Source organism: Eumetopias jubatus, unplaced genomic scaffold, assembly GCF_037043125.1.
Source record: "Eumetopias jubatus isolate StellerSeaLion01/CBP00866 unplaced genomic scaffold, mEumJub1_p1.0 scaffold_13, whole genome shotgun sequence".
Lineage (NCBI taxonomy): Eukaryota > Metazoa > Chordata > Mammalia > Carnivora > Otariidae > Eumetopias > Eumetopias jubatus.
In genome coordinates, this window is record NW_028274819.1 from 46,188,058 (window position 1) to 46,213,326 (window position 25,269).

Genomic DNA, 25,269 nt, shown 5'->3' on the forward strand with positions numbered 1-25,269 from the left:
CCTCTGCACAGACCAGCTAGACACAGCATGGTCATGAAACCTCAAGCTTTTCTTTGACCAGAACATACCCCTCACCTTCAGAACCTGCCTCAGATATGTAGGTACTTGGTTCTCACCTGGCATGGCTGGCTGACGCAAACCCATCTTTCCCACGGTAGAAGCTCTTCAAAACCTTGGCGTGACCTGTGAGGAACAGGGTCACAATTTATTGCATGTGCCTTGTGTCACCTGCTCCACACAGTCCATGCTCTAACTCTTGGCTGATGGGTCCTCACAGGATTCTCTTAATCTGAGGGGGGCGGACACACGTTAACTTCCCTCACGTAAATTACCACTCCCATCACCACAAATTGAGTTTGAAAAGTTCGCCACCCCTTTGCTGAAATTGTTAAAGGGCAACATTGTGTTCTCACTCTATCAGGCACTGAAAATCAGGAAGCTTTAAATTTTTCTTTTCTATATTTTCTTTACTCTTGATATTTGTAGTATGCCTGCAAGCGAACACAAAAACAAAAAGCACGGCAGAAGGCACAAAATGAGGAGCAGGTGTGAGAAGAATTTTACCATTTACTTTTTTTTTTTTTTTTTACCATTTACTCTTAAAGGAACACCAAACCAAACCAAACCAAACCCAAAGCCCATTTTGGTTACAATCAGCCTCTTCTCCACAGAGAGTGGGTCCTCATAGAGCAGAAACTCAATTAACCCCTCCATTCCATTTAAGTAGGCCTGTATTAGGACCAAAGAGCTGTTGTGTTACATCAGAAAATCCAAGTGATCCGAAAGACAATTCACCAAAAATGCTTCCAAGTTTTTCCTCTTGAGAACACCAACTCCACTAATGCAAACTTGGAACATACTTCAGTGAAATTTAGCAGAATGCTACAGTTTACATGGAATAAAAATCAGCCAGAAAAATACCTCAGAAAATATTTCCCCCCCTGTGGATTTCAAGAAACTTTAAAGATATTATGGAATTCTCAATTATTATGTTCAAAGTACAGAGCCAACATCTGCTAATACTTTTTTCTAATTCTTTCTTAAAAGAAGGTAAAAACCTGATTTTGAAATATTGATAGGATCCTCCAAAGTATTAACATCTTTTCATCTCTTATGAGAACTGTACTGTAAACGTACCTTACAGAAATAATTATTCAGTACACGTTACAAAATGTTAAAACAAATCTATTCTTAATCCAGATTCTTCATCCACAAAAGTTTAATGACTAAAATAACACAACAGAATGAACAAATGTTTTATTGGCATGTTCATTGTTGTAAACAGCATCTGGCATGAAAAAATTTTACCAAAACTTTTTTATTGATTTTTATAAATTAGATGGCATTTTCAAAATTTATGTAGGATTGTATTCATCGAAGTCCTATTTAGCAAAGCAAAAACTTGCCAGTTCTAATAGACTTTGCAATGAAATCATGTTGACTGCATCAGCCTGTGCCGTGACCTGACTTACTAGCAAGTTTTTTCAACACGATGTTAAGACGCTTCCGCAAAGTTAAACTACATGTAACTACAAATCAAGTCCAAAAATTAAAGTGGGACTTACAATGGTTCTAGAAGATTCAAATTTGAAGTAAATCTTCAAAAATAAATGTACAAAGAAAAAAACCGAAGCTGCTGAACAGAAAAACCTCATTAACAAGGGCAAATACAATCATATGGGACCCAGCACTGAGGAACCTCACTGAGGATTACATTTACAGACTGCTATACTCCTCAATGTACACAAATGTACATCATGAATGATATGTGAAAAGAATAACGATGGGAAATAGTTGAACTGCAATTATGGTAACTCAATAGGATCAATTTTATTTACATGCTGAATGAACGAGTGAAACGTATTCTCTACATCCATAACTTAAGTACAATCAGTTATAATTACAATATTGCAGCAATTTGAGCTGCTACCTGCTGGGAGAGGTCTAAGGGAAATGTTTGATGTTCCAGAATAATGTTCCTAATACTTTGCAAAAAATGAAACAAAATAAAAACACAACTTCACAATTCTTTACTGGGTTATGGCTGGTTCTAAGAATTTCTTTCTTCAGCTCCTATTTTTGCTGCTTTCCAAAGGTCAACATACGTTGCATTTACTTCCGAATTGTCAATGAGGTAATGTGTGTATCAGTGAAATAAACAGAAAATTCATTCATTCATGGCCTTTGCACAGCTTTTATTATGAAGCTATGAGCATCCTGTCCGAGGCTAGTTTTACTAGCGGCTATGTGCACATTTGTCCGCGATAAAAGAAGTACTCATTCCCCTTCCCCCTTTCCTAGTAGCAGGTTTTGCTTTTTTTGTTTTGTTTTTATTTTTTTGCACATCCCTTTTCACTTTACAGTACATTTGACTATAGTGCACAACATGATTCCAAGTCAAAACAGTGGCCCATCGGGCCCTGAGCTTCTGATTGGTGAAGGGCTGTCCAATCAGTGCTGGTGTCACTGGGTTACCCCTAACCATGTCCGGCCATAATGGCACTACACAGTAGCAGTGAACCATCTAATTAAAACCAAAAATCCCCCAGGGAAAATGCTACACTAGCAGAGTCAGTCTTGAGTCAGATCTTTATTTGGTGCTCCATCCAGATATATTTTTAGTGCTTTCTCTTTCCGAGGTGAGTACGTTACACGATGTCCCGTTTTCTGGAGTCGACTGCTTTCTTTTTTCATCAGTTCATTTCTTTGCTCATCTGTTAACTCCATTAATTCTTCTGTCTTATCCCTGTTTAAAATATTAATTACATATTAGATCAGTACAGCCATCTGCCTTTATTGACTTATGCTTGAATGTTATAATGCTCCTTGATGAGAAAATGAAACCTGATTGTCACTGGTGAAGTTAACTAATCTCACACCTGAAGATGCCCTGGATTTCTAAGATGTTTATTAACACAGCACTCACTTCTAAAAATGGCACAGAATAACTTCCATGCTATTAATGGTATAATAATAGCTATCACTTATTGAACATTTATATGTAACAGGTACTATGCCAGTTTTTTTAAATAGCTCTAGTTCTCATAAAATCCTGCAAGGTTGACATCGTTGTCACCATTTTACAGATGAGGAGCTAGGTAAATAAAGCCTAATTTGAACTCATATTTGTCACAGGCTCCAATGACTATTCTTTTCCTCTGGATCTGTGTTGGCTCATATAGTAAGCACCTCCTACATGTGCCTACCGAACACTTGAAACCTACTGGAAGTGTTAACACACACTATTTCTAGGACTTACTGTAAGAAAAAAGATGTAAAACAACTCATGAATGACTTTTTATATTGATTACATGTAATGATAACATTTTGGACATAGTGGGTTAAAATATTTTATTAAAATTAATTTCACCAGTTTCTTTTTACTTTTTAAAGTGTGGCTACTAGAAAAATTCAAAATGTAATGTGTGGCTCTTGTATTAACTACTACTGATCAGGGCTGCTCTATATCATAAACATAGTAAAGGTATTTACAGAAAACAAGATACTATGCACACACAAAAAATGTGACATCACTGGGAATAACAACTACATTGTAAATGTACCTATAAAATATGACTGCACCATCATCACAGATATAGAGAGGCCAGACATTCAGCGTAGACACTTTAGGATTCCAGTCCAAATCCTGATGAATATCAAGGACAGAAATATCACAGGGAAAAGTTCCTCTACCCTAGGGGAAAAAAATGAATGAATGAATAAATCATGCTGTTAGCCATGTTTATTAAGCACTAGTATGCAAATGCAAACATTCTCAGGGCTTTACCTTGGCAAATTCAATATCTTCCAAAGGAATTCCACTGATTTCAGAAAGCTGTAAAAGGAAACATTTTATATGAGTTCATTTAAAAAACTAAATTTATTAAGTCATCAACCTTTTTTTATTTTATTGTTATGTTAATCACCATACATGACATCATTAGTTTTTGATGTAGTGTTCCATGATTCATTGTTTGCATATAATACCCAGTGCTCAACCATCAACCTTTTAACCCACACAGAAATAGCTTGATTTTTTTTCAAAGATGTAATGTTTGCTATAAAATATTAGGGGAAAAAAAGCAGAAAGATGAATTGTCTCCCTTCTCCCCTGCAAATGCCATGTCCCAGAAATACCAATTTAGTATATTCCTTCCAGACCCTTTCCTATGCATATAGAAACTACATCACATATTTCTAAAATACATAAAATTACATTTATGAAACATCTCTATAGAATTTTATACAGCCTATTTATAAGAACAGGATACAGAGTAACCTCATTCTCTTCAATAGCTTAATATACGATTTTATTCCCTCCTGATGGACATCAAATCTGTTTTTAATTTTTCCCAGTTACAACACTATACTATGTACCTTCATGAATATCCTTTCATATTTCTGCAAGCATTTCTTTTGGGTTGAATTCTTAGATGTGGAACTGCACATCTGAAATGTTGCTAATGCCAAACCAAAGCCTGAAAAAACTGTAGCAATTTAACTACTTATCAACATTGTATGATATTGCCTGTTTTCCCCAAACCTTGATGATTCTAGGTATTTTTGATGTTCTAAATTTTCACCACTTTAAGAGGTAAAGAATGCTATTACTGTTTTAATTTGTATTTCTTCAACAAACTGCCTAATCAAGTTCTTTGCCTATTTTAAAATTAGATTATCTTTTTTTTATTAATGTGGTAGCTCCTTATAAATATGGACCATCGTGTTTCATATCTGTTTTAAATATTTTTCCCCTTTTTTAATCTTCGTTTATGGGTTGTTTAAAAAAAATTGGGGAGGAGGCTGTGTGTGAAAGGTTTATGCTTTTAAACGATCTCTTCTTTTTTAGTTTCTGGTATTCTGCTTAGAAATATCTTTCCCTTTCCAGGATATAAAAAATATTTTCAATATTTTCATCCAGTACATTTGTCATTTTATTTTATTTTTATGTAAATTTAATATATTTAGAATTTATTTTTGTGTTTGGTGTGAATTATGGAAATAAATTTTTTTTCTCAAGATGCTGATTGTCCTAGTACTGCTTAGGAATAATTCACCCAGTCCCCATAGAGCCCATAAAGAATTCCCACCTTTAAAATGAATAATGCAAAAGAGAACTTCATCTGGATTCTTCATTCAATTCCACATTATTTGGCTTTTTAAAATATATACAGCAACTCACTCTAGTAACTTCTAACTAATCCTAATTACTTAGGACAAACTTGATCCAAGTAACTAAAAGTGAGGGTCCACTTCTGGATGGCCAAAAGCCAGTGTAATTTTTCAAAGCACCAGGAACCTGAAGAAACAAGGAGTGTGTGACAAGGCGTCACAAGGTACGAAAGAGACAAAGAAAGAACAGTTGCATTTCCGAGGCCCTCTCTTAAGTAACACAGAGAAAAACACGTTAGTTCAATTTGCTTTAAAAAGAACTTACCTTCTCTCGCAGCTCATCAACACTACTGCTTTCCAACACAACCTCCTGGAAGGCATCCAGCTTCATCTCTGAAGGTCTCCACCTTCTTGACAGAACTGCAAGCTGGGACATGGATTTCATCTTCTCCACCCCTATGAAGATACAAGATTACATCACCTTTCTCTTTTCTCTAGAGGTTCATACTTTGACTTTTTCTGTATTGCCTGACTACCCAAAAAGATTTACTTCAAGCGTTATGCTTAGATAGTGGACATAAAATAACCCAGTTATCCCAAGGAGTTTTTGAGAATACAATACTTCCTTTCTTCCCTCCAGTCTCTGAAGAGAATTCCTTACTCTTTTGCAAGCTCTCCTTTCACCAGGACTCCGAATTCTCCCTCCCGAGTCCTGCTGGACACTGCTCTACCAACTACTCTCTTCTCCGGATTGCCAATCTTTGCCTCTGTGTTGGTTGCTACCCCCACAAATCATCTTCACTTCATCTTCTTTCTTCACTCAGGCTATCATTAATCCCTCTTTTCATTTACTCAAAGCTTACTGATTCTTCAAAACCCAGCTCAATTGTCTTTTTCTCTGACGTATTACAAGAGGAAACGACTGATTTGGTCCTTAGTACCTAGGATTTGGGAATTACAGGTTTGCAGTTCTGGTTCTCTTACAGACTATGTATCTATAAGGGCAATCACTGGTTCTTACTCATTTCTGTAGCAACAGAGATTAGCAGTGTCTGGCAATTTACAGGTTAATAAATGTTTCTGAGATGTAATCACATGATTTATTTCTTACTCAACTATTTTGATGCTAAAATTTATACTGCAATGATACTGGTGCAGGCACCCACCATCCAGTAACATCTCGCAGCTAATCCATCTCCATCTTTCCTAACAAGGGGAACGTCTATGTCCTTCATCACCTCCCCCTGGCCTACCCAGACAAAGTGATTATTCTCTAAGGCCCCAGACACTCAGAGAAGGAATCACAATCTGGAGTGCCTGCCTACACAGAATGGTAGACAGTGCCCTAGTTGTTCCTTGTCTCTCCCGTTTACCTGTCAATTAATCAGAGCTTTAACAACTGAAATTTAAAACAAACTGGACCCAAAATATCCTGAAATAGGTGAGGTGTTCGTATTATTGAACCCTCTGAAAACAATCACAATCTTAGGATATTTTAATTTCTATGGGGGGGAAAAAAAAGGAAAATCGAAATCTTTCTAGGCGACAGCAGTCACCAAAGAACACAGAACTAGTTGTTTCCTTGATATGATCTCCCCCAAAGTCAACTTTTCTCCCATTACCTCCTCCAAAAAACTAGGAGGTGTGACAAACACAAGTCCTCTTCTAGGTTACTGTTACAGGTCGAACCCGCGTCTCCTCTAAGAGACACTTAAAAAGTCCTATACCCTAGTACCTCAGATTATGACCTACTTTGGAAATAGGGTTGTTATAGTGGTAATCAGGTTAAAATGAGGTCATTAGGGTGGGCCCTAATCCAGCATGACCAGTGGGGTCATGGGGAAATATGGGGAAATTTGGAAACAGACACACAAGCCCACAGGGAGGACATCATGTGCAGATGAAAGCAGAGATCAGGAGATGCATTTCCAAGCCAACAAATACCAAAGACTGCCAACCAACCACGAAAAGCCAGGAGAGGGACATGCAACAAATTTTCCCTCACAGCTCTCGGAAGAAACCAACCCTGCTGACACCTTGATCTCAGACTTCCAGACTCCAAAACTGTGAAACAATCAATTTCTGTTGTTTAAACCATCCAGTTTGTGGTACTTTGTTATGGCAGCCTAGGAAACTAATACAGTTATTGTTCTCAAAATCTCTGATCAATTATCAATACTACACCCTCTAACAAAAATAAGCCAACGAAGAAAGACACTAAATAACAAACCCAGGTAAGAAAATGTTAGCAGAATTTTCTATAAAAAGTACTTTAAAAATGCAACTTTGAAACTGCAACTTCCCTGTAAGGAGAAATTAATATTCTCAAAATTAGAGAAGAGAAATATTTAAAAGGTAACTGGAACCCAGACTAAAGACAGAAGAAAACTTGGTATGTGATAAAAAAAAAAAACAAAAACAAAAACAACTATAGGCTTCTATTAGTTCCAGAGCATTTCTAACTGATATTTCCCCACAAAAATATGGATAATACCATCAAGAACTTCAAGGAAAACCTCCCAGTTGCTGGAGATATTAATATCTTCTTCATAAATATGATAATCCAAAAAGACAGTGCCAGGATTCTTCCATGTTTTTTTCCTTAGACGAAATCTACAAATGTGATAAGACATTTTAAACTACTGTATTTTGAGATTCTTAAAAAAATGACATGAATCTGACATCAAGGAAAAATGAACTATGTTTAAATACAAATGTCAAGTGGTTATTCATTAAAATTTTGGAAAAATATAATGAGATGCTCCTCAAACTTCAAATTTAGGATCCTACAGAGGAAGTTCAAACAAATTCTAATAGTTTTGCTTAATTCTACTAAAAATTAATCTGTAGTACTAAAATTCTGAATAGTACAGGAATTTTTAATTCTAGTTTGAGAAAATTATACCAATCCATATCAACTGACCACACAGTCTTTCTTCCTTCCCATTGCTGATGACACTGTAATTTTACTTTACCTGTCAATACTGAGCTCTAAACCACACTGCTCCCTGAGTTGAGGAATTAATTCCTCTTTTGATTGCCGTACAGTCATTCCTTTAGCAAACACAGCATCTAGCAGAAACTTGCATGGCTAGGAATATAAACATCATCAGAGAATTCAATTACACATTCAAATAGGGATATACGAGACATTGTATTTGCACTTATACAGTGTGACAATTACAGGCCTGAGTTTAGGAATCTATTTTCCTAGGTTCAAGTCTTGGCTCCACTGCTTATTAACTCTGCTATCTTGAGCAAGTTTACTTAACACTTCTGTGCCTCCTTTTTTTCATCTGAAAACTGGGGACAGTGTCTTCCTCACAGAGTCACTGTGGAGATTAAATAACATTTATATTTCTCTTCTTAAAACAAAATGATCTCAATTTTGAAAGTAAAAAGAATCCCTTTTATGGACTAAGATGAGGGATATGCATACTAATTTTCCAAATACATTTATTCATTGGCTCAGAAGGGACACTGTCTCTGCCAACCCCAACCTTGGAAGAAACATTCACATACAAGAGATATGACAGGTGCTCAATAAAATATCTGTTGAACAAATGAAGGCATTTTAGGAAAAATTTATCCCCTTCCAGTAGTCCCTCTTTATCCATGGTTTCCCTTTCTGCATCTTTAGTTACTTGTAACCACTTGTGGTCTGGAAGCAAATAACCCTCCTTCTGACAACTCGCCAGAAGGCCCATAATAGCCCAATGGTACACTGTAATCATCAGTGCCTACGCCATGTACCTTCACTACGCCTCATCACACAAGCATTTCAACATTTCACAAGAAGGTGATAGGAAATATAGCACAATAAGGTATTATGAGAGACACATTCACATACCTTTTATTATAGTATACTGCTCAAACTGTACTATTTGTTAATTGTTAATCTTTTACTCTGCCTAATTTGGTAAATTAAGCTTTATCAAGGTATGCAAGATAAAAGCACAGTTTATGTAGGTGTGGTACTATCCGCAGTTTCAGGCATCCATGGCGGGGGGGGGGGGTGGGATCTGGGAACATATCCCCTGTGGATAAGGGGGGGGAGCACTGTTACATTTGCTGTTTGGTTTTCACACTTGTCTAGGTCTTCAATAAGATGTTATAAACACCCTGAAAACAGGGACTTCTGCCTTTTTCTTCTGGGTATTTTCCATTGCTTGGCATCTGTTGTATGACCTTGGGCAAACTGCATAATTTCTTTTTGCCTCAGTTTATAAAATGGGAATAATAAATAGTACTCATATCATAGCTAATTGATGAGGATTAAAGGAGTTAATATCTGCGAGCATATGGTAAATGCTACTAGGTCAATGCTTGCTAAAAACTAAAATGACTCTCTGAACACAAAAAGTCCGATATAAGGACTCTACAGATCAACTGCTGTCCTGTACTTCATGATCCTGCACTATATGATCATTTCTAGAAAACAAGCACAAACAATGCCCCTTTTAAAAGCAGGAAATTTCTGCCTCACTCCAGCATTTGTATCAACACTTTAAAGCAGAGGGATGGCAAAAAAAAAAAAAAAAAAAAAAAAAAAGGCTTGAGAGCCACTTCATTTGCTGCCTGTTTTTGTAAATAAAATTTTACTGGGACATAGCTAATCCCACTGGTTTATGTATCATCTATGTCTGCTTTTGTGCTACAGTGGCAAAAATGACCAGCTGCAATAGAGGCAGTATGGTCTCCACAACTAAAATATTTTCTGGAAACAGTGTGCTGGCCTCTGCTTTAAAGAGATAAAAAGAAATGACTAGTCATAAAATCTCTGCACTCTATGTTTTCATTAACTGCCAAAAGTGACCTTACATTGCTCTGAAGGGTATTACTTACCTCTTGTTCATTGACCAGAAGCTGGTACACTTTAACTCTGTATTCTCCTTTTTTAAGTGCTCTCCCCAGTCTAATTGTAATCTATAAATTAAAACATTTTTTTTAGATGTATTATCTCAGCAGAATAAACAACCCATTCTCCCCACATTGTTTAGTTTGGTCTTCAAAAATTCTCTAGATTATGGACTCTTTGAGAACAGGTATATCTTTTACCTCTGATTCCCAGCACCTAGAATAGTAACTGACACATAGTGAACATTTAACAAAGGTCTGTTAGATGAATGAAGAAAAACAACAACAACAACAACAACAAAAACAACCACTAAACATAAAAATAAAATTACCCTTTTAGGGTTAGCTATTTCACCTTACTTGGAAACAGAGCAAGATGTTCTCAAATCTATCATTTAAAACAGACTCTAATTATTCAAAATTATTTTAATCAACCTTATTGTCATCTGAAAATGATGAAAGTGTCTCATTCAGTCGGACGCTCTCAAACTCTTGATTGCTGGCATACACTCGAAAGACCTTGAAGTGAGAGGACAAAACTCCAACAAAGGGCTCTAAATGTTGTTTGAAAGCGGCCAGAGTAATTCTTTTATCAACATGCACCATCAACCCTAAGTACAAAAAAACCAAAACAAAACAGAAACAAAAATGTAAAAGAAACCTCTTAGAATATAAATAAAACAGATCATATGCTTTTTCTTATACTGTAAGCAGGAAAAAGTACCCCCTTTCAGTTATTTGACTTTTAGCTCATACACAACATTGAATGGACAAAAAACATGGACACTGAGCATATGATAGATAGACTCCAACAGCTTCGAGTGTTCAGAGATATTTAAGTGCTTCATGCTGCTGAATTCCACACCAAGCTTCCAGGAATTCTTTTCCATTACATACATTTCTAGTTCTACACAGTAATAATGTGGCTCTGGCTGGGCTCCACCCCTGTCTCTTCTGCTTCCCGACTAGCCATGTGACATGGAGCAAGCCCCCAGCCTCTGTATATCCACTTCTTCATTTAATCAATGGAGAGAATAGCACCTACCTCATGGTATTGCAGGGGGAATTCAATGGGGTAATAGGTTTATCATGCTCTTAGCACAGTGCCAAGTATCTAGTAATTACTTCAGAAAGTGTTAGTAAATCTAGTTCTGGGATTTCTACTAGAATAAAAATGTCAAGACTAGCCTATGAAGATGTCTGTTCATCATGTGGTTGGACTGGAATAGGAAGAGTATCTAAATGGATCAGAAACTCCCACCCTCCTCCAAACTTCCATAAAAGCTCTCTTGGCATTGTAATAGGATTATTTTTGGCAAGCTTTATTTTTTTTTAAATACTTATTACTCTTTTGTCCTTAATAAGCCACTCAGGAGCATACTTCTGGAATATTTCTATTTACTCTAGTCTTCATATTAAAAGGGCAACAACTTCACTCATTTTTCTCTTTCTCTTAAAATAGTACAGAATACATGAGCTGCATGCTGCTGTAGGCGCATGAGGCCTCTGGAGCCGTAAGCCCTAAGCCTCTCTCTAGGGTAGGCTTTGGTTTTCTGTGAAATTTACATCACTAGTCAAGGATGAGACCCTAAAACACGCCTGGTTTATGTTCTCAGGTCATCCCAACTTTTGGGTTGATGAATTTTTGAGTGGACTTCTTCAAATAAATTAATGTTCATTTACTGTTTTCCTGGTTATAAGATTCAGATAGATTACAGAAAGGGTGACAAGTATGAATTAGAATAGAAACATGGTAATGAACTTTTTTGTTACATATACCTTTTCAGGCGGCATTTAATTTCTTTAAAATGGCCATTTCTAAACTTTAAGGAGTGTCCCTAAATGTTAATAATGCAGCTTTTGGCAAATAAGCCTCTATTTATACTATCCAGGAGGTACAACATTTCTTGAGAAGGATATAATGAAAAAATTACTTGATTAGAAATCAGACGCCAATAACTAGATTTCAGCTTTGTTACTGTTGCCTGATAAATGACTATTGGTAAGTCATCCAATGTCTCTGAGCCTCAGTTTTCTCATGGGATCATTACACCAGTCTCACTGATTGCTGTTATGACAAATGTAGCAAATTCTAAATCATTACTCAAATAATAAGCTATTACTGCCATTTTGGTTTCTGCGATAACCTGTAGTAATGTATCACAGGAAGACACAAGTGTTCGTTGGTTACTGATGTAGTCCAATATGGTGATTAGGCCCAAGTGGTTCTGCAGTGAAACAGCCTGGCCTAAATGAATTCCTGGCCCCTCCTTATACATTAGATTTGTGACTCTGACTTAACTTCTCTGTACTTCAATTACCTCTATTATAAAATGGAGACGAGTATTTACAATCTCATGTGTTTTGAGGTCAGTATATGTAAAATGCTTAATATAGCCCAGGCCAAAATGGATGCCTTAATTGACTGGCTATAATTATAACTCAGAGATTACCATCACACCATTTTTCCTATTTACCTCTTCAAACGGAAGAGTTCAGTCTCTTCACAGTACAACCTCAAAATATCTTTAAGGTTTTTCTTTTTCTTTCCTTTCTCTTATGTATTTCTTGAATGAGGTGGTAACCAAAATTGTACAAAGAAATTTTCAGTGCAAACACACTGCCATTTTTATTACCTTGACCTCCCTGTCTATACCTGAATGCCTGCAGACTGCAACTCGGTCACAGTGGAACAGTATTTTCAGAGAAAGGTCTATAATTACTCCCTGAAACAATTCCTGGATTTTAACAAACAGCTTAAAGACCATCTCTTTAAGTGTATTTCAGTTATTACCTAAGTTAATTGCCTATACTGTACACAGAATGTCATTCTTCAGGTATCAAGTTCTTTGTCTATTATACCTTGCCATTTCATCCCTCTGCAGAATCTGTATTATATTATCTATGCTGCCCAGGCACCTACGTTCAGATCTCTGAGGAACTGTGATGAACCAGCCTTACTTAGTACAGACTCCTGAAACACCTGACTGCTGGCTATCATCCCCACTCCTCTCCCTCTAAGCCAGTTTCCATGGTTTTCACTTTTTCTTTTCAAACACAGACAAGCTTTCTGTGTGGCTTCTGAAAGCTGAAATAAACTGTAGTATTTAAATGGGTCCTCTTGATCATGTTTACTATTTCAATAAACGCTAGTAAATTAGTCCACTATGAATTTCCAAAAAGGTGGAATGAGACTCCTCAGACTATAATTCTAAGTATTCCCATTAAATTCTTAAGGTTGAGACTCTCATGCAGTCAAATATCCAGCACATCATTATAAAACAAACCACTTAAAAGGAATTTCTAACCTCTTCCTAAGAGGAGCTACTTCTAATTTTTCCAGTGCCCTAGAAGGGTTGAGAATGGTAAGAAAGCAAGTAACCGTAGCTACTAGCTATTTTTCCTTTACTATGATGTGAGGAAAGTAAGGGACAGTGGTAGCAGTTATGAAATAGAGAAATACATACCAGGCTTACAATCAGAATATATGAGTTTGATCCCAGCAATGGGACCCACTAGCTGTGTGACCTCTGGCAAATTATTTTAGCCATTTTGAACCAGTTTCTTCATCAGTGAAAAGTGTCTAACAACATCAATTTCACACAGTTGTTGAGAACTAAATGAAATAAAGTTACTGAGCCTTATGAAGTAAAAACTCCATAGGAAGTTAAAGCATTAGTATAGAGTTTCTGTCTCCATTGTGGCTCACCAATCCGTATTTTCCCACTTGAGGTTTCTGCAAGATATGTATATGGATGTCACATGGTTTCAGTGTTATTTGGAACTAGTTAAAAACACAAATTTATGTATTTTTACAACTGATTCCATAATTTCTACCACTTTTAAAAGACTAAATTTGAGACTATAAGCATCATAGCACTTCACTTTTATACTGGTTGTTTGTGTCTTCTCCCACCAGATGAAACATAAGTACTTCTAAAATCTACGCAGGGCCCGACATCTTGAATGGACCCAGGAATATTGACTGGGTGGGTGGATCGACGGATGGATAAAGAGCGGGACCCCCTCCCCACTAGTACAAAGGTAACGGAGCGAAGGCACTCAATTCAGACTTAATTCTAGTAATGGTTCCACTACTTACTAGCTATACATGTACTTTTGGGCAAGTCATTCATCCTCTATGAGCTTCAGTTTTCTTATCAAATGAGAATATCAGTATTTGCTTTATTAATCTCAGACAAGCTTCAAGTGAGAACAAGTGTTTTGAAAACTAAAATATAAAAATATAAGGGGTAATATTAATATTTGCATTGTTAAAGACTAATGCAAAGTATTTAGGTTTTTGAGCTATCCCTTATAAACCTGAAGAAAAATTCTGTATATTGAACCTGGTTGTCCTAATTCTCTGGCTGTTTTTAGTGTGATGTTTTATAAAAAGTTGTTTTATTCTAATGTTGGTGTGTTTTTGTTGTTGTTGCTTATCCCAAAGGCCCGAACTGACAGATCTCTTCAATCTTTTTGTGATTATGCAATTAAGAATTTCTAGTTTATACTCTGCCTGGAGCTTACTTCATAGTATCAATTTTTTTTTCAAATATCAACTTAAAAAAAAAGCCCGTTCCCCTTTTCTGACTTTCCCAGTTAATTATGGACTATTTAACGGGTGTGGGGAGGGAGTTATCTGCATTGTGGGATAAAGAAAAGAGAGGGGATGCACAAATAAACAATTGTCCTAGGCAGTGAATATCAAATTTTCTAGTGTCTGGCCCTTTCTTTTTGGTATATTATTTACTTTTTAAGCTATTCCTTAATTTTTTTACTTAGTACTTTTATCATAATTCTTTCCTTTACAAAATTCTTAATTCTTTTCTCTTTTTCACTTATCTTCCCCAAAGCTGTGACATCACTGCTGTCACAGGTCTGATGTGTTGCAGAGGTCCAAGAACACTTGCTACTACAACTGCACCGAAAATGAAAGCAAAGGCAACAGAGGACATTCTTACAATCCAGGAAGTTACGGGTGGTCTTAGAACAAAGTACCTAACTCTTAGCTGATTCTTTTCTTAACTAAGAATTGAAATAAACTGAGAAAACAATTGGTGCTGTTTCAAGGAGCCTTTTTCTTTCTAAGTACATACATTTATGTCCTTCCCCAGAACCTTCGTCTGCAGCATAGGGTTCTGCTTTGAAATACATGTACTGTATTTCTCCCCTGCTCTTGCCACTCTCATCGTATTCACTATCAGTTCCAGAGTCTTCTTCTGCTGTATCCCATGTCTCTTTTTTCCCTTCATTTGCTTTAGTTCTTCTACTACTCGTGATGCTATGAGAGTCAAGTCCATTAGCCAAAGGAATCTGAGCATTATCTGCATTGCACAAAGTGTCACTGCTATGACTGGAGCTAAGAATGTCACTGTCCACTGAACTTGTACTCCTGTCATTATTCACATCTGAGTCTGACCGTTCTTCAGACTGAAAATTTTCAGGATCAGAAGTCTGAATGTGCTGTTCAAGTTCTCTATTGTCCACTGATGCTGAAGAGTCCCTCTCATTGAGAGGCGATTCTATGTTTTCAAAGTCACTTGTCTCAGTACTTTTGCTGCTGTCCCCATTATCTCCATCTTGCTGCTGCTGTAGTGACAAGCTTTTGAGTTTTTCAGTGCTTTCTTCTAGAATAGCTTCCACAGACTTCAGGCTCCCCACAGGTCCTTTAACTCTTTCACAGTCATCATCCACATTACCAGAATCACCCCCAGCTTTCTGGCCTGCTGTCCTTTTGGAATAAGATCCTGGGGACTGTTCAGGTAACAAAACAAATAATCTGATCGTATTTGCATGACGATCCAGGAGTTTCCACAAATGAGAGTCTGTAAAGGCCATCTGGTAATCCAAAGTCTCAGAACTTTCAACAAACACCTACATAGTAAGCCAAAGAGTTACATTACATCATTAATTTTAGTGACATTCATTCTCGTTCATCATATCACCTCGATATAAGACAGTGCATAGTAAGTTGTAAAATTTGGGATAATAACATTTCTAAAGGGAATGTGTACTCTTTCTGGAGACTAAATAAAATTAATATTATGTTCATATGTCTTTGTAATTAGCCATAAAACTGCTAAGACAGATGGGACACACACACACATGCACACACGCCACAGGTTATCTTATTGGGTTGCCCATTTCAGAATGTTTTTGTACTCCATTATCTTGCCCATTAGGAAAACGAGTTTAGCACGAATACAGATAGAGGAACATGTATAAAGACATGTTGGGAATGCAATACCAAAATCTAGATTATAGAAAAAAAAAATCCAATGGACAAATGACTTGATTCTAGAGCAAATAAATGGCAAGGGAATAAACACACATGGGGAAGCTTTAGATTAAAATAAACTTGAGAGTTATATCATGGACTTTATTTGGATCCTATTTGAACAAACAAATCTTATCAGAAAAAAATTTTACAAGATAATCACGGAAATTTGAATATTGACTAGATATCAGTTGATATTAAAGCATTTCTGTTAATTTTCTAGATGTAATAATATAATTATGGTTTTTTTTAAAGTTCTCACCTTTTAGAGATATATATTCAGATTATTTATAGATGAAATAATATTTCATCTAGGGATGTTTTTCAAATAATCTGGGGGAAGTAGGTGGTTAAATATAAATCAAACGAGAGTTGATAACTGTTCAATAAATGTTACAATCAGGACTATTAGCTGACCATTTAAAGAAAAAAATAAAGTGTGATCCCTCCCACTTTTCACCCTACAATGGCATTAGGATGCATTAGAGATTTTAATGACACACACAGAAGCACTGTGCAAAAGTATCCAAAGAAAACAAAGGTGATAATGATGTAATGTATGGTGATTAACATAACAATAAAAACTTGAAAAAAAGAAAAGAAAAAAAGTTGCATATAGAAAAAAAAAGAGGTGAATAAAAATTACACATTGGGATTAATATGACAACACCAAAAAAGGTTAAATGAGATAAAAGACTCGAGACCGCATTAAGATGAATGAGATTGGAAAAGGCAATAAATAAAACATGGCAAACAAAAATTTTGGATACAATTTATCTAGAGTAAACTGATGGCATTAGGAATAAACACACAGGAAAAATGATAAATGATAGAACACATAATGGTATCAAGAGGTGACACAAACAGATCAATGTGAACTTTCTCTTTTCTATCAGAGATAAATAAGTAGAGAAAGGGAATAATGTTGGGTGAACCCAAAATGACAACCTTCTCTAGAGTAGGCATGTCTCTGACTTTCACCATGAAGTCCTGCTTTATGGGAGAAGCTCAATAATGAATGTAACATAATTCACAGAATTATAATTCAAGAATTCAGAGAACATGACTGTTGTGGATAGAAACAGTCATAAGGCTTCACCAAAGAGTCAGGACTAATCTGGGGCTTGAAAAATAAATATAGGGAGAGGGGGAAGAACACTGCAGGTGAACAAGACATAGAGGAGGACCAGCAGGACTGGTCCTGCTGAAAGAAGCCTGATACGACGGATTACAAAGGATGGTAATTACTGAGAGGATGGGAGAATTCACAAGGGAAATTAAAGACAAATGGTGGAGAGCTCTAGAGGCCAGCCTTAAAATATAAAACTTAATTTACTATAACCAGCATAGAAAATAGTAATGAACAACTAAAAGACGTACCTTGTTACTTCTAAAAAACCCTTCAGCTTTCAGGGTCTTACTGGGCACAGTGAGAAGGCGGAGGTCATTGTAGCAGCGTTCCAGCACTATCCGCATTGTTTCAGCAGGTAAGTGGATGGCCTGTAACGGAAATGATTTGATAAAAAAAGGACTCGCAAGGATAATTCTTCTTGACTTGGAAATGTGGACAATGAGACACTGCTGAGTTCTTAAAAAGAGCAGAAAGAAAATTCAGAGAAAATAATTTTTGTAGAGGTTTACAAAATTTTTAGGATCTGTGGAAAAATTTTAGTCTTATCCATTAATTATGTTCTAAATTAGGTGAACAAAGTATCACTTAACAAATGTATGCTCTGACACTACTTTTAAGGTAACGATTTTTTACTAAAACTTCTATTCCTCTCATACTTGCAAAGTAAATGAGGTGATCTGGTTCCAATGAAACAGAATAACTGACTCTTTGAGAGTGGGTGTCAAACCAATACCTGTTTAACTTCTGAACTTTTGATGGGTTATTTTGTATTCTGTGAATAGTTGTTAATACTTTTCTAAATCATTCTTCTGTGTAAAATGATATTAATTATAAGTAAAATTTAAAGTTATTCTAAAATTACACATCCTTAATTTGAGGTGTCATTATAGGAATTTCACAAGAAATGAACAAAGAAATCTGCATTTTAAAAAACATGATTTGTTTTCAATACAACTAATGATAACTAATTCTTAGGCAGTCTAGTTATACTTCAACCACCGCATTTCATAGCAAAATATTTTGTAACTGCCTTTATTCTCTACACACGTATTTTTCCCCAACAAAATTACTAGCTTTTTCAGGGAAAGGAACATCACGTGTTTCTTTTGTATTCTACCTCAGGGCTCATACTCTAGATTAAACTGTAATACAGAGCAAGTACACTAATGTAGTCCTTTTATGAGCAATTTAATTGTAAAATGTAACTCCAAAACGTGATTTGTCTCCTCCAATTATTACTCAGGCAGAAGTGTTAGAAGTTGTTGCTTTGTTAATGTAGGAAGAATTAAAACCCAACTTTTATGTAATAACAATTTTTTTTCCCCCACAAACAAAGCATTTATTTGTTCCATTAACATTCACAACAACCCTGTTAAAGTAGGCATTAAAAGACCCCAGATGAGATAAAAGGCAATACTGCCATAAGATGAATGATTGAAAAGTAGATCAACTTCTTGCTTTGCTATTACTGAACAATTTCCACTACACCAAGGCATCTGAACCTAGGGCTTAAGAACCCTGAACAATTTTACCTATGTTTGTGTGCTCAATGTTCTACAGAGTACAGTATAACAGTTTTATTTGGAGTGGACTAGCTTTTCATCCAAGGAAATTTGAATGTTTTCATCATACTTTTCCAGCTCAAAAATTCTGAATGAGTTTGTTCTTTATCACTAACTCACCGAATGTGGTCAACATTTAATTCATCACCTTCCTTGTCAAATCTGCTCCCCCACCCTAATCTTCTATTTCTATCACTAGATCACTACACCTTTGTGGTTACCCAAGTTTGCAACTCCTCAGGTCATCTGTGCTCCTTCCTGCCTTACTCCAACCAATCACAAGTCTAGCAGATTCTATTTATAGAATCATTCTAACAATCTACACCTCTCATTTCTGGTCCATTGCCTTCACCTGTGTTATTTCAACAGCCTCCTCATCTATGTTCCTGTCTCCCCCTCCATCCGTGTGGAACACTAGTCTAGTGTCACCAGACTTAACCGTTCTACAGCACAGCTCTCAACATACCATGGCTGTTCTTAGGAAAACAAACAAATATCCTACTTCCTATTGCCTACATCAAGTAGAGCCCATCCTTTTGTGTTTACTACTTAAAGACCCTCCGTGAAATAAACTACCTTCTATTTCTAGGCAGGTACTTGACAGAGATCCAGCCAGACACATGTGCCGTTGCTGTGTGCACTCGCCTCACCCTTCCTGACCTCCACACTTTGGTCAATTGGTGTCTTCCACTCAAAGTGTCCTCCTCTTCTGAATATACTTGCCTCCCGCCAGGAAATATTCACTCCTATACCTTACTCGTAACTATCACATAATGCTTTATACAGAGCAGACACTCAAAAATACTCACTGACCAATTTTAAAACTTACCTTTGAAATAAGTTGTTTGAACTCTGTGACTGTTTGATTTAAGTAAGCACGAACTGTGACAGGAGCAGCTACAGATTCTGCCTTAAGATCAACAACGTGAACTTTCACCATCACTTCTGTCCCATTTGAAAAACATAAATACATAACTGGAGGTTATTTTTAAGAATATATTTCACAGGAGCACTGCACTTCTCATGTGTTTCCAATAGATGGCAAAGATAACATTTTTCTAACTATTAAGATGGTAAACATACAATGTTATACATGTATATGATACAAGTTATAACTTCTCTCTCACAATTTATCACATTACAAACAGCTACAAAGAAATGGAAATTTTTTGGAGTGGAAGAATGGAAATGGAAATGGAAAAAGTTCTTGTACATCTCTTTAAAACACTGACAAGTCAAACTATGATTTTTTAAAAATACATGCTTTGTTTCCTTAGAAAACATAACACACTGTCAAATTTATCAAGCATGTTAAAAATATCCAAAGTTCCAAAATACAGACCCAAACCACAACACTAAATAAACATAAATAACTAGAGAATGCAAAGCAAATTCTAAAGGGGACATAGCAGCCCTACTTCACTTTATCACTCAAGACCTTGTTCATAACCAAACGCTTCCTCTCTTCAAAATATTCTCTACATCCTACAGAAAATTCTACTGCTTTGGTTTACATGGTTTTTTTTTTTCCACTTAAATTCTTCATATTACAATTTAACCCTATGTCTTCCTCTTCTGTTTTCAGATTGTATCTAACTAAACTTTTAGTCACTAGAAAAGCAAATGATCTTAGAACACTACTGTTAGTTATTCTCTGCCCTGTTTTAATTTCTTTTATGAAGCATACATAAATCCTCAGTTTTTGCCCTAAGTTGCTAATCTAAATCTGACAAAATATTCCGCTAAAATCTTCATTATTAATGAACAAAGAGTACTTTATCTGTAAGTTTTACAATCCACACTCACATTTAGAGTTCTCTTGTTAAAAAGTGGTTTTATTCTTGACTCATGTTACACTTTAATCATAATTTTTGCTATCTAGCCCAAAAATAATCTGCAAGGAAATGCTCCAAAGGAACTCTTTACAAACAGAGCAGAGTCTGACTGATGGAGCCCTTTAAAGAATGCCATACTTAATCTACTTTGAAAAGAGGAGCCTTGATTAAAAATAAATAAATAAAAAGAGAGGTATATAGGATCCACAGAGGAAAAGAATTTGGAAGAGTAGAAGAAGATTTTATAAGTTAAATTTCTAGGAATAAAAGTAGAAAACATAAGTCTGAATTCCAATTAACAATCGATGCAAGGGATTTAGGGTCACAACAACAGTAAGAATTCTCCAAGATTATTTAAACATTTTGACTGTCCCCTATTTGTTACAGTTTACATATAGTGATTACTAGAAGACTTTGGACATTAACTGTCTTTAGGGACCACCCTGGGTACAGGTGGGGCATGGTATTTTGCTTTCCAGATCAGTCTCAAAGAAAGAAAGAAACTCCCAAGATAATGAGAAATGTGATGGATTTATTGAAAACAGAAAAAGCTAAAGTCCCTGGGATCTGTAAAAATGGAGAGGATGAAGAAAAATAAAGTGTTGGCAGTGACAGCTTATGAAACCACCTCTTCAAGGAGACTCTGAAAAATACACTCTACTTCTGAGACTTTATGGGAATATATTTTTTTTGGACCAGGGTCTCCTCTCTAAGTAGAGGGAGTAGGGAACAGGAGGAGAGAAAGGAGGATGATTCAATACTGAAAGAGAAAAATCCCACTGAAAACTACAAGCTAAAAAAACCTATTTTTTTTTAAATTTTGTGTATAGCTCTTTGAAAGGAATCTAGAATTTAATCACAAGCTTGTTGCTGACTACTTCTTAACCTATCAAAACTATGCTGCATCTTGAGAATAAAAATTTAAAATTAAATTAATTTCTATTAACAAAAAACCTTCTCATAGAAATTTTAAGTTCAGTACAACTCAAAATACCATAAAATTCTTTACCTCCAGGTTTATAAGACTGGAAAACTTGATCAGGCTTTCTCGTCTCCAACAGCAGATCAAACATATATGTTGACTTGACTCCTCCTAGTAGAAGTCCCATTGGTGTATCTTCTTCTCCTTCATACGATCGTTCAAGATAATCATGAAACTCGTCGTATTTAACAAGGCGACAGCAATCCATGGGTATGACTTCTTCTAAATCCATCATCTAAACAAAAATGACGCCCAAGAAAAAAGAAAAAAATATATGTGGTATTTTAGTCTGATGTGTAATTGCACTACCAATATGTCCTAACAATAAAATCCATATATTTATGATTTACATCAGAGCTCAAAGACATCAAAGTTAAAGGCACAACTTCAATGCTACTTTTAAATAACCATTATTTCATTATCCCCAAATCATACAACTTATGCACCAACAAATTTTAAAGACAATTCTGCTTTTAAAAAAAGTTAACACTCTAAACTTTAGATGGACTCAAAGTCAATGTATTATAAGCTGTGCTCTATAATCACTAAGTTGGAACACCAGGGAGAACGACCAATGAGAAGATGTGGCTTCTGTTTATGAATTCAGTCTGGAGAAGAACTGGTGACTCACAAGCGCAGAGGACAGCATGCCTCGCAGTCACCACAGAGACCACAGCTTCTGTGTCCCCCATGCGCCACCCTGCAGCTAGCTCCCTTCCCAGATGAGCCTCCAGAGTACCTATAGCTCAGGGCACAGGAATTTCTGTCATAAATTTCCCTCTAGCTCATGTCACTGGTAGATGGCATACTCTGGATGCAACATCTCTTAAGTGAAAAATGAACTGCCTGAAGACACACAGGATTACTTCAAAGTATTTCATACTTTTTTAAAGTTTGTGATTATGACTTTCAAGAAAAACAGTAAACCTGACCTCTACTCACCCCCCAGCTCTCGCCAAAGACAGAGCTCTCTTTCTGGTACATAAGACTGATTTATTTCTCTCTTCTCCTTGTCTGATTCTTTATATTTATGAACTTTTACTTTCTATTTTTAAGACTTTTTTTTCCTTCCTGCATTAAAAACTGATGGAATATAAACTACCATTACTGCTATCACTAATTGTAAAACTATTTAGGTAAGATGTTTTCTCCATTTTAGTCTCATTTGGTTTCACTATTGTTTGCAAAGATGATGCTTGGAGTCCACCACTGTGTTTAAAGGATTTTTACTTTTAGTGAGGTAAATCCAGAACCATCCATCCATTTTACTGTTTGGTCATTCATTTACTCATCCACATACCCATCCAAATTTGATTCTCCTGCATACCAGGTAAAAGTACAGGAAATGTGATTATGAGCCACACCAGAACACTCTTTGCCTTTGTAAGTACTTACGGTGTAGTGAGGACCAGTGGCATTAATTAGAATAGTCACACAATCAAATATGGATCACACTTTGAGAAACAATGTCAGCCATTTTTAGTTCTCTCAGTGGGTCTATATAAAAATTATAAATGAAATGACGTAGTATGCAATTTTTTCTCTAATGACTTTAATTTCAGTTCAATGATATTAATATTTACATGGAAAGGGCAAAAAATATTTTTGTCAAGTGTTACAGATGACATTTAGAACAATCTGATTCAAGAATGCTTCCCTTTCAATTTGCCTTTCAAAGCCCACTAATAACTTTCCATTATTCTCAGAATTGCAAACTTCTACTCATACAAAGTCTCTTATTTTATGCTACTCTAGTCTCTCTTTTTTAAGATTTTATTTATTTGACAGAGAGACAGCGAGAGAGGGAACACAAGCAGGGGGAGTGGGAGAGGGTTTAAAAGCAGGCTTCCCTCGGAGCAGGGAGCCTGATGTGGGGCTCGATCCCAGGACCCTGGGATCATGACCTGAGCCGAAGGCAGACACTTAATGACTGAGCCACCCGGGTGTCCCTATACTACTCTATTCTCATTCAAGACAATCTGAACACAATGTCCCTTTTTTCAGTTTTCTGATCATGCCAGCCATGTCTTCATCTCAGTTTTTATATATGTTGTCATCTCTACTAAAATATTCTCCCCCAACTTTCTGCATAGCTGTCTCCTTCTCATGGTTAACATCTCAGGAGAAATAATCTCAACATATTACTGATTTACTTTATAGCATCTAAACAATAACATATTTGCAAATTGTGGAAGGCTCTCAATACATTATCTGCTAAATGAACGAAAAGAACAAATAAATATTTTTGTTTCTAATTCTTTTTTTTTTTAAAGATTTTATTTATTCATTTTGACAGACAGAGACAGCGAGAGAGGGAACACAAGCAGGGAGAGTGGGAAAGGGTTTAAAAGCAGGCTTCCCTCGGAGCAGGGAGCCCGATGCAGGGCTCGATCCCAGGATCCTGGGATCATGACCTGAGCCGAAGGCAGACGCTTAACGACTGAGCCACCCAGGCGCCCCTTTTGTTTCTAATTCTAATTCTTGTTCTACAAAACTGAACTGGCTTTCAGAAAGAGCAATTTCTCAAACTCAACTGAGTATGTTCCATAGGAGAGGTGTAAACTACACCCTTGAGAGAGACAGATGCTGTAAATGGGCTATCAATAAGACTGCAGGTGCTTGTATTACTACTGACTCTAATCATAATTTTGAAAGAGATGTTAATACTGTTACCTGAGATATTGATACTGTCCAACAGTGCAATTAAACGTACCTTATAAGCCATTTCTACTGCTTCCTTTAATGTCTTATCCTTATGAACCTCCAATTTATTTTCCATCATTACTTGTTTCACAGGATGCAAACAGAATAATTTTATCTAGAAAATGTAAAATATCATCATCACCTCAGGTCATGAATCAAAACATAATTCTTTTGTAGACAGCATTTTTTTCCTAATAGTCAAAATATTGCAATTTTTAAAAGATTTATTTTAGAGAGAGTCAGAGAGCGAGAGAGTGAGAACATAAGCAGGAGAAAGAGAGAGCGAGCAGGGGAGGGGCAGAGGGACAGAGAGCATCTCCAGCAGACTCCCAGTTCAGAGCCCGACATGGAGCTCGATCCCACGACCCTGAATCAGAACCTGAGCCGAAATCAAGAGTCGGCTCAACAGACTGAGCCACCCAGGCACCACAAAATATTGTAAATTTTTTTTAAAGATTTTATTTATTTATTTGAGAGGGAGCGAGAGAGAAGCAGAGAGAGAGAAGGAGCAGGAGGAGGGGCAGAGGGAGAGGGAGAAGCAGACACCCCACTGAGCAGGGAGCCTGATATGGGGCTCGATCGTGGAACTCTGGGATCATGACCTAAGCCAAAGGCAGACGCTTAACTGATTGAGCCACCCAGGTGCCCCAAATATTGTAATTTTTTAAAAAAACATAACTGAGATCATTCTCTCCCGTGTCTATTTTTCTCAGTAATTGATAGTGACTATGTCTCATAAAAAAGAAATCAAAAATATTAATTTTAACAACTGTACATTTCTTGATAAGCACGTATCACAATTTAAA

The 25,269-nt window shown here is 36.3% G+C and overlaps 1 protein-coding gene across 3 annotated transcripts in view; it reads right to left on the reverse strand.

The window, feature by feature from the left end:
* Positions 1–549: 549 nt before the first annotated feature.
* USP47 (ubiquitin specific peptidase 47) overlaps positions 550–25,269 on the reverse strand; it is a 109,625-nt gene continuing 84,905 nt past the window's right edge. For 2 of the 3 annotated variants that reach the window (XM_028116750.2, XM_028116748.2), the window contains 13 exons: positions 24,474–24,578; positions 21,788–21,995; positions 19,773–19,888; positions 17,630–17,749; positions 15,069–15,846; positions 10,405–10,580; positions 9,958–10,038; positions 8,088–8,203; positions 7,607–7,725; positions 5,438–5,568; positions 3,788–3,835; positions 3,564–3,694; positions 550–2,746 (listed from right to left, as the gene is read on the reverse strand). In XM_028116750.2, the coding sequence (XP_027972551.1) occupies positions 2,572–2,746; positions 3,564–3,694; positions 3,788–3,835; positions 5,438–5,568; positions 7,607–7,725; positions 8,088–8,203; positions 9,958–10,038; positions 10,405–10,580; positions 15,069–15,846; positions 17,630–17,749; positions 19,773–19,888; positions 21,788–21,995; positions 24,474–24,578 (2,304 nt within the window). In that variant the 3' untranslated portion in view covers positions 550–2,571. The remainder of the gene's footprint in view (positions 2,747–3,563; positions 3,695–3,787; positions 3,836–5,437; positions 5,569–7,606; positions 7,726–8,087; positions 8,204–9,957; positions 10,039–10,404; positions 10,581–15,068; positions 15,847–17,629; positions 17,750–19,772; positions 19,889–21,787; positions 21,996–24,473; positions 24,579–25,269) is intronic. The other variant, XM_028116749.2, reaches the window with a different exon arrangement.